This window comes from Heliangelus exortis, chromosome 14 (genome assembly GCF_036169615.1).
Source record: "Heliangelus exortis chromosome 14, bHelExo1.hap1, whole genome shotgun sequence".
NCBI classification, from domain to species: domain Eukaryota; kingdom Metazoa; phylum Chordata; class Aves; order Apodiformes; family Trochilidae; genus Heliangelus; species Heliangelus exortis.
The window spans coordinates 2,866,488-2,876,042 of record NC_092435.1 but is presented as its reverse complement, the minus strand read 5'-3'; the positions used below and the strand labels follow the sequence as shown (position 1 = coordinate 2,876,042).

Genomic DNA, 9,555 nt, shown 5'->3' with positions numbered 1-9,555 from the left:
TAGTTTCAGAAATACAACAGTACCAAACATTTTTATTAATATTTCATACAAATTTTTAAATCAACACTGAGTAATATTTTGACGTTGATGACGGCAAACAAAGCTTATAAACAACAGCTTTCAGTGTTTTACATTGGACAGGATAAGTAATTATCTTAATCATAAACTAACCTAGAAACTAACCTAGAATGGTAATGATAGAAGCCGGGGAAAACCAATACATTTTGTTTGCTTTACTTTATTTCAAAATAGAGTGATAATAAATACATTCTTGTTATATTTCCTTCCTAAGTCTTTGGATGCAACACCAACAACAACAAAAAAAAAATCTCACTGTGCTCATTTCATAGAATTTAAATGTACAAATCATGCAAAGGATATTATAGATAGTATAGCACCATAAGTTCTGGATCTGTTCTGTTGATTCTGAAAGACTTGTTAACATTATTCACAAGGCCATGCCTTTTATACTTTATATCATCATTATGGCTTTTAAAAAATAGAATTTGATACTATAGTTCTATATTGTTATCAATCTTAAATACTAAATGCAAAACAAAAGTCATCTAATGGTCTTGCATCATGGTAATCCCTTTCTGCTAAAATTGCACATTATTTTTTTAATCAAGGAGATTATTACATTATTGATTTTATTTTAAAATGGAATCCTCTTTAATACAATGAAGATAACAGATTCTGTTAACACCTTCACTGATTAAATTTGTGTTTATGGGTCTTAACCCATAAACCCATCTTCCAAGCATGGCTGCTAAAATCAATATAATGAACAGACAGATCTGTGAAGCCACATCCAAAGTGTTACCTTCCCATATGGACTGCCTATAGATTTGAATGGACATCACACTAAAACTGCTATGCAGACACATATACTGGTTTTACCATGGAGGAAATAAACTGACATGAAGGTCATATTTTAAAATAACAACTTCACAGAAATACTGTGTTTCCCCAATTTCTGTATTCTTCACTCATACTACATAGTGCATTGTATATGTAAACACTTAGGAACAATTTCTACAGGAAGTTCCAGATTGTGAAACCTTTATTGATGCTGGTGAACCTACACTCAGCTGCATAATCCACAAAAAGTCCCTGGGCTCTGTATATTATGTACAATGTTTTTGAGCTGGCTTTTTTTTTAAGTCAATGATGAAACTTTACCTGAGCCCCACTCCGGGGCCACTGTAATTAATAGCTCATGTTTAAGTACCTCTGCACATGATTTAGGTTGATCTTAAATGCTTTACTGGATTGGGACCTCAGTGAGCAAGAAAATGTCAAATTACACAAAGTGTAATGGTACAGCAGAACAGTTCAGTTTCTCCTCCTTTGATAAGTGAGTTAAAAGACCTCACCACAAAAAAAAACACCAAAAACACACAAAAAAACCCCACACAACCCTCCCACCCAGATCAGACTAAACAAGCAAACAAACAAAAAAAAACCCATACACCACATAAAACCAAACTAAACCCTTCATCTTTTATCTGAGGAGTGGATGACCACAGCTCATTGCCATGACCACTCACCATTGCTCTTTGAACTTAGGGAAATATGAATCATAAGCACAAGAGTTTTAAAATCACTTCAAAGCAGAACTTTATTTGCTATTTTGACTATTATCAAGGCTTGCCTCTGAAGAGAAAGATAAGGGACACAACAGTCTCTGACAATGCACTGAAACATGTCAGAAGCCTTATGCTTTGGGAAATCCCAGTAAACCTCAGCATCCTCCAAGCTATGCAGCAGTGCACACAGAAGATGCACTGGTCCCTAATGCTCATCCCAGTGATGTCCACGAGGAAATCTTGAACCCACCTTAATCTACAGGCTCTTGACACATTAAACTCAAATGTCCTAAAGCCTTGGCCATGTACTGCATCACTGCTCAACCAAGAACCCTCTATGCTAGAAATATGTATCATGGTATCCATGACCTGAAAAAAACTCTAGGACATCCGGAATTAAATCAATTATCATGCATGGACAGCAGCAGCTTTTTGTAACAAACTCAGCCTTTAATTTATCTGTTGTAATTTTAGTATCCAAATAACATATGTGCTTTGTAAAATGGAGGAAGATAAGGAAACAACCCTCATTCTAAGTTACCAGAATATAAACATGTCTGAAGCTAGAAAAACGTTTTGCTTTCTCTTAAATAAAGAAGCAGCGCTACTTTTTCCTTTCGTTTGTTTTTTTTTTTTTTCGTAAACTTTGTTAAAAATATACAGCAGTCTGTTTGCCAAATTTCAAGCAGTATTGTGAAACCCTGAAATTAGGTGTTTATAATGGAAATAGCTGACACAGCCTTCTCCACAGTATTATTATTGGGCTTTGCTGTAATATTTGGAAGCTTCAAATTGGTGAAAAACATTTATATTTAGATTTACCAATCTTAATAGAGTTATGTATTGATTATAGAAAATGGAAGAGGAGGTCATTCTGGAAGCAAACGAGATAGAAGGTTTTATCCAAAAGTCACTGAAATGAATGAAAAAATTACTTTTCTGGAACTTCTCTGTATGATGTTTTAGCAATCTGCCTCCATATCATCTCAGGGTACCATCTATTAATTAGATACAATGACATTATCCTGACTACTTTACTTCCCAGCTATTCATATTCAGCTTTCACAAAGCAAGTTTTAACTTTCTAGGGATGAGCTACAAAAAACTCTGGAACCGAGACCACTATATTGATTTAAACTGTGGTTTTAAATAGTCATGATTTGCCATATTGGTCACTGTTCTGATCATTTTTTTTCTGACAGCAGACAAACAGATAAAAACTGAACACTTGTGCATATACAATTAAAATAACACCCTTACCATGAATTCCTGTAAATACCTGTAGTGAAAACCATTGATGCTGTAGAACCCTGAAAATCAAGACAACTGATGGCATATGATTGCCTGAGACACAGTACTAAAAAAATAATGGATCTTTTTAAAAATGCACTATTGGTAACAAAACTGAAATAAGATAATATGCTAATGTCACAAGAATAATACAGAACAATTTATTATTATTATTATTATTATATCTAATGACTTAATTCTGGATAATTCTATACATTACATTCTCAGTTTGTTTGGTATATTGTTGTGGTTTTATTTATACTGAATGATTAATGCATTTTGATCAGGAAAACAAGTCAGGCATATTAAATACATATTAAGGAGTACATATTCTTCCTATATAGTATACAAAGTATTTCATAAATATGAATTATATTACAAAAATAATTTCTGCTACGCTCACACAGTAAGCACTTTGACAATTTTGGACAACCTGTCAGGGTTGAAAGTGTTTCACATAACTCAGAAAGAACTCTAGTCTTAATTGAAGATGAGTCTTACAACGGATTTTGCATAAATAGAAAATATTTTCTTCAGATGCCACAAATACTGCAGAAGTCAGGTTGAACTACTGTCTTTTTTAATTGTATGTATAGACATGTATGCTTAAAGTGGTCAAATTTATTTCATAAGTATGTAACGCATGGTCTATTTTAAACAAATATTTGCACCATTTAACATTGTAATTCCAGTGGTTTCAAGATGCAGGCCATAAATGTAACCAATTTACAGGTACTATGGAGTGTTCTCTCTTTGCATGCTTGTTACTTTTCAGATAAATCTTTAAATAGTGCCATTGCCACACCACAAATCAAAGGATTACTCCAGTTCCACCAATCTAAATCCACGTGCAGAATGAAGGACCCAGCTGAGGTACAAATACCAGTACCAGGTTTCTTGTGTTTGTCCTAACAAATCACAAGGAGACGATGGTTTTGCATTTAAGGTACAAAACATAGATGCCTCTTGAGGTTAAATTCAGTGTAACATGTATAAAGCATCCCTTTGGCAATAGAGTTTGAAGTATCCCTACAGGATTCCACAGGGAATGAACTTGATGTAGTAAATCTATTACAGAAATTCTCCTCTCTACTCGACAAATTATATGTTGCTACAGTTAATCAAACACCCTTGGATACACCTGCCTCTATGCCTATCAATACCATATAGTATTTGGAAGTTAAAAGTCAACAAAAGGCACTTTCATCATTAAATAAATGTCCTCTGTAGGCAATAAGATTGCATGACCTATATTTTATTCAAAGCAGTTTGTTCTTCAAGGACTTGTAGGTAGTCAGGTGAACCTTGAAGTTTAGCTTTCAGTTCAAAATATTCACTTTTCCTTTGTTCTACTACAATTTTACTATGATTACCACCTATTAGAGATTTCTTGGTTTTTTTATCTTGTAATTTCTCCGGATAACGTATTTCAAAGCCACTGACCCCTATACTATTGTATTCTTTTTTACTTTCAAGAAAATTTTGAATAAATAGATTGGAATCCCTCCGAGGAAACAACTCATCCAGTTCATCAATCGTACTGAGCCTTTTTCTGGTATCCGCATGCAATAAGTCTTTCTCCTTGTCATTAATATTTCTCAAAATGAGTTTTTGCCCTGGTGGGTCTGCAAAGGTGAACCCTGTTTCAGATTCTTTTAAACCACAGGTATGACTTTTGCTCATCTGCTCAATGGTTTGAGGAATGAAGGCCTCTGCACCCAGTCCATCTTTTTTGTTTGACTTGTGTTCATGCTTCCTCAGCTGCAGTTGCATAGAACTGCACTCTTGATTTCCAATCCCTTCATGCTTTACACTTGGTTTTCTGTTGCGCCGAAGCACAAAAACAAGAAGACAAAAAGCAACAAACACTGTTAAAATAAGCACAACCAATATGCTTAAGATTAGGATGGACAATGGAACTGGGCCACCAGGAGGACTCCGAACTGGTCCTAATGGTGTCGTAAAAGCAACAGCAGGCACAGGGCTGGTGAATAGGACAGATGGCTTGTTTAAAAGTTTAGGACAGAGAATCTCAATTTTCAGAGACTTAAGTTCAATATTAGCAAACTGCACAGGTGTTTCACATTTCACTTCCTTCACTACAATACCTTCATTCAGCTTTTCAAGCCACAGCTTTAACGCAACTAAATCACAAGTGCAGTCCCACGGGTTACCTTCCAGATCAATCTGTGTAAGGGATTTTAGCTGATCAAGAACGCCACTTACAGGTAAATACATGAAATGATTGTTTCTCAGATTCAGTCTAGCAAGTGGAGCACCAGCAAAGATGTATGCTGGCAAGCTTCGTAGAAGGTTGTTGTTCAGGTAAAGCAACTGCAAATTTGGCATTAAGTCAAAGGTGCCTGTTAGGATTTCTTTTATTACATTGTATTCCAAATATAGATACTGTAAGTTGTGGAGGCCAGCAAACATTTCTGGGCTCAGACGTTCAATCTGATTGCCATTGAGATACAACCTCCGTAAATTCGTAAGGTTTCGGAAAACTTCTCCTTTGATCGCTGAAATCCGATTGCTGCCTAAATGCAGCAAATCCAGTCCCTCAAACTCAAGGAAATCTGTAGTGTCCACATCCTTGATATAATTGCCATTTACGTGCAGTTTCTTGGCATTTAAAGGTTTTGGTACAAGTTCAGCCATTGACTCTATATTTCTCTCTTGGCAATTCACACTTAATCCCAAATCTGAAGGATGCGTTTTGCAAACACAGGGGACCGGACAAGGAGTTAAAGGAGGCACCCTGGTCTGGTAATATATAATTTGACTGAGATTGCGATTAGACAGCACTTTGCCAGCTACTATTCCTGAGATCTTTGAAGGATTTGTAGTCTTTGGTGGCTTGGTGACTAATCTGTGCACTGATATTTGAGTGGTGTGGCCATTGGGTGTGCTGTAACCAGGCTCCAGCTGCGAGGGAGGCAGAATGCGTACATCAAAATCACTCCCTGTCCCTATGGAACACAGCTCTTGTTTGGTGGTTTCTTTCAGTAGCCTTCCATAGAGGTCACTGGGTGTTTCACAGATAGCTTCTCCAATGTAAATGTTATAGGGCATGTTCTCCAGCCATGCTTTCAAAGGCAACAAATCACAGGTACAATTCCAGGGGTTGTCTTCCAGCTGCAATTCAACAATTCGGCCAATGTGTTCCAGAACCCCGATGTAAGGAAGCTTCTGTATTCGATTCCCTCGGATATCCAGGTGGGTTAGAGAAGCAAATCGAAAAATATTATCAGGAAGAAATGAAATCAGATTATCATTAAGAATCAGGACTTTCAGCTTGTGAAGCTTATTGAAGGCTCCCCGTTCAATAAACTTGATTAAATTGTAGTCAGCTTGGAGATACTCCAAGTTCTCTATGCCAAGGAAAGTGTCAGCTCGGAGAATCTTTAATTCATTGTTGTTCAAGTGCAACTGTTTTAATGAACTGAGACCCATAAAGGCTCCTCCCTCAATGTTCTGTAACTTATTATTACCCAGTTGCAAGGACACTGCATGAGTAAAATTAAGAAAGGTATTTGGATAGAGAATAATTAGCAGGTTGTTTTGAAAGTTGAGGTGGTAAAAATTAGACCATGGTGGTTTAAGCTGATTTGGTCTGTAGACTGCAACCTTCTCACAGTTGACATAGAGTACATTCTCAACTGACACACAGGAGCAAACATTGCAAATTTCCACAGATATATCAGCATCTGCAGTTGTAGAAGAAACTGGAGATGACAGAACCAGAAAGAGCCACAGAAACATCTTCCTATGATCAGCAAGCAAGCTTAGGCTCCTGAACAAAGATAAAGAATCTAAAGAATAAAAAAAGGAAAGAAAAAAGAAAATGTTTTTCAGTTGTCATTGTTCCAAAATGTCATTTGGGTTAAAAATTGTATTCCACTGAGCTACTGTACCTGCCAAGAATTATAGATAAACTACAAGCACTGAATTTAAAATAACATGAAAGATTTTAACAAACAAACACATGGCAGCTACAATGATTTCAAATACAGAATGTAAATATCTGCAGACAAACACAAGTAACTCCCAGGTCTGTCAAATGTATTTCTATCTCTTCTACATGCGAAACATGCATAACTAACCAAGTAAAATAACCACAAGATATTCCAATTTTATGCATATTTACTCTCCTTAGTCCTGCACTGCTCATATGCTTCCATGCATTTCAAGGATATTAAATACAAATGCTGATATTATGCATGCCCAGACATCTGTCTTCAGATAGAACAACACAGGATGGAGGTGCAGGCACAAAAAGCAGCAGCAGTGCTCAAAATATGTATTTATAGCACCAAAACATACAGATTATCACTATGATTTATTTAATGCTATGTGACATTCACTCAAGGGATACATATGCAACCACACATATTGTCTGTCACTTATTATCCCCAGCTTCAATAAATGGGTGGCAAATAGACTGCAGAAATACAATTAACTATCTACAAAACAAAAAAATCAGCTCTGGGTGACCAATGGAAGCAGACAGATATGGAAAAGCATGCACAAGCATACAGCCCCATCCCCAGGAATAACAAGACCCTGACTTGCAGGGCAAAACAAAGTCACAATTCACCAGCCTAACACCACTGAAACCTGAGAACAGCTTTTCTTTTTTTTTTTTTTCTTTTTTTTTTCTTTTTTTTTTTTTTTAACATTACATATTTTGCTCTTATCCCTGCAGTGATACAGAAGTGGATTTCAAGAACCCTTCAAACACAGTCAGGCCAGCTGAGCTGCCATTTTTTTTTGCAGAACTGGAGCCACAGAATTTCCTCTGATTCAGATGGTATCCAGGTTTTGGGGTTTTTTTTTTTTTGGGGGGGGGTGGGAGGTGTTGGGCTTTGTTTTGTTTTTTAAACAAAACGGACAATAACCAAGGTATTGCTCCCCCCACCATCCTATTCCCCCCATTTCCCAACTTGTCCAATTCATGTCCTGCTGTGAGAAGCCACCGAATTGGCAGAAGGGAGCCAGAATAAGTGAATAGAGCAAGAGCCAGCTGGAGGGAGGAGAATAGGGCTGGAGGGAGACGCAAGGAGGGGAGGATGCGGATGGGGACCTGGAAGGGGGAGGCACAGGAGGGATGAGGGAGGACAGAAGGACAAGAGGAGAGGAAAAGCTATGAGAAGGCAAGGGAGGAAGAGTGCAAGGGATGGCTGAAGGGTCAAGGAGGCCTCGGAGAGGGACCACGGGAAGAAGAGGGCGCTGAGCAGCCGCTACTGATTCCCGCAGGCTCCCAAACCCTGGACCCATGCCCCCGCCGCTCTACCTCCCCCCCCCCTCCCAGGCGCTGTTCCTCCGTATTCCTGCCTCGCCGACTCTCCAGTCCCCTCTTTTTTCTCAGACCCGAGCCGAGAGGGCTGCCGGTGGGTCGGAGAGCCTGGCCAGGAGTGCAAGCACTACCGCAATTTTTTACCGCAACCGGCCCGTCTGGTACCGGCTCCTCTCTGCGGTGAGCGCCTCGTCGCCCCCTGCCTCCCGGCGGGGAAGGAAGAAGGGACGCGAGCGCGCACACACTGCGCGCACATTCCGGCCAGGAGCGGGCACGGCGCGGCGATGCAGCCCAGCATCTCTTCCACCCTCCCCTTTGCAACAAGGCACAACCGCGATCACCGCCGCCGCCGCCAAATGCTTTTCCCTCTCCCCCCCTCCTTCGGCACCTTTGCAAAGTCCCTCCCGCAGCACGCTCGCACACCACCTCCCGAGCCCTACTGCACAGATCCTGCCTCCTTGTCCCTCCCACACCTCCACCGGCTTATCCGAGTCGCCTGGCCCCGCTCCCTCCGCTCTCTCGCTACCCCGGGAATGATGCGAACGGGCAGCCCTGCGCCGGGCGCCGCTGGCCCAGGGCTCCGAGAGGCGGGGGGGAGGCAAACGCTATGGCAGAGAGGCTCTGGCAGGAAGCCACTGTCGCTTCATCTCGTTCCCCGCCTTCTCCGCCACCTCCCCCCCTCCCCTTCCCCTTTTAAATAACAGCAGTAATTTTTATAGCAATGAAAACAAAAGCCCTCAGAATAATTAAAATAAATTAAAAAGGCAACGTAAACGGAGCCCCGACTTCCCCCCCCTCCCCGCCCACGCTCACACGCCCGGCGGGGCGGGCGGCTGTCCCCAGCGATGCTCCCGGCGGCTCCCCGTTGAACCGACACCTTTCCTACCTCGGTGCCCGAGGTCTCCGCGGCCCCGACCCGCTGCGTTTCTCCGCTCTCCTCGCCGCCTCCGCGCAAGCACCGAGCGGACACCCGTGGACGCGCTGAGCGTCCAGCCGCGGAGCAAGGCAAAGCCCGGCGCTGCAGCACTCCGACGGGCTCCGCCGCATGCAGCAATCGCCTCAGCCCTGCCCCGACACATGCGGGGAGAGGATCCCTCTGCACACGGGCACCCGCTCCCATCGCACTGCTCTCGCCCACTCCCTGCACGCAGGGAGAGCCCCCTCCCCTTCTCCACACACGCACACACACACACACACGCACACACACAATATGCCAGCACGCACCGAGCGCTGTTCTAGAGGAACGGAGCCGTCACGCCGGGGGCGCAATCCCAGCGCACCGCACCCGCGGAAACCTTTCCCGCAGGCACCGTCGCGCCGCCGTTACCTTTCCGGGGAGCTGCAGGGCTGCGGCCCCGCTGGGCTCAGAGGGGGCGGCAG

At 41.7% G+C, this 9,555-nt stretch overlaps 1 protein-coding gene across 1 annotated transcript; it reads right to left on the bottom strand.

Annotated features, from left to right (window-relative positions):
- Nucleotides 1–218: 218 nt before the first annotated feature.
- On the bottom strand, nt 219–9,328 carry SLITRK4 (SLIT and NTRK like family member 4). The gene is made up of 2 exons (XM_071757899.1): nt 9,062–9,328; nt 219–6,691 (listed from the first exon to the last, which is right to left on the bottom strand). Exons 1-2 carry the CDS (start codon nt 9,252–9,254, stop codon nt 4,128–4,130), a joined length of 2,757 nt encoding a protein of 918 aa, XP_071614000.1. The 5' UTR covers nt 9,255–9,328; the 3' UTR covers nt 219–4,127.
- Nucleotides 9,329–9,555: the final 227 nt, after the last annotated feature.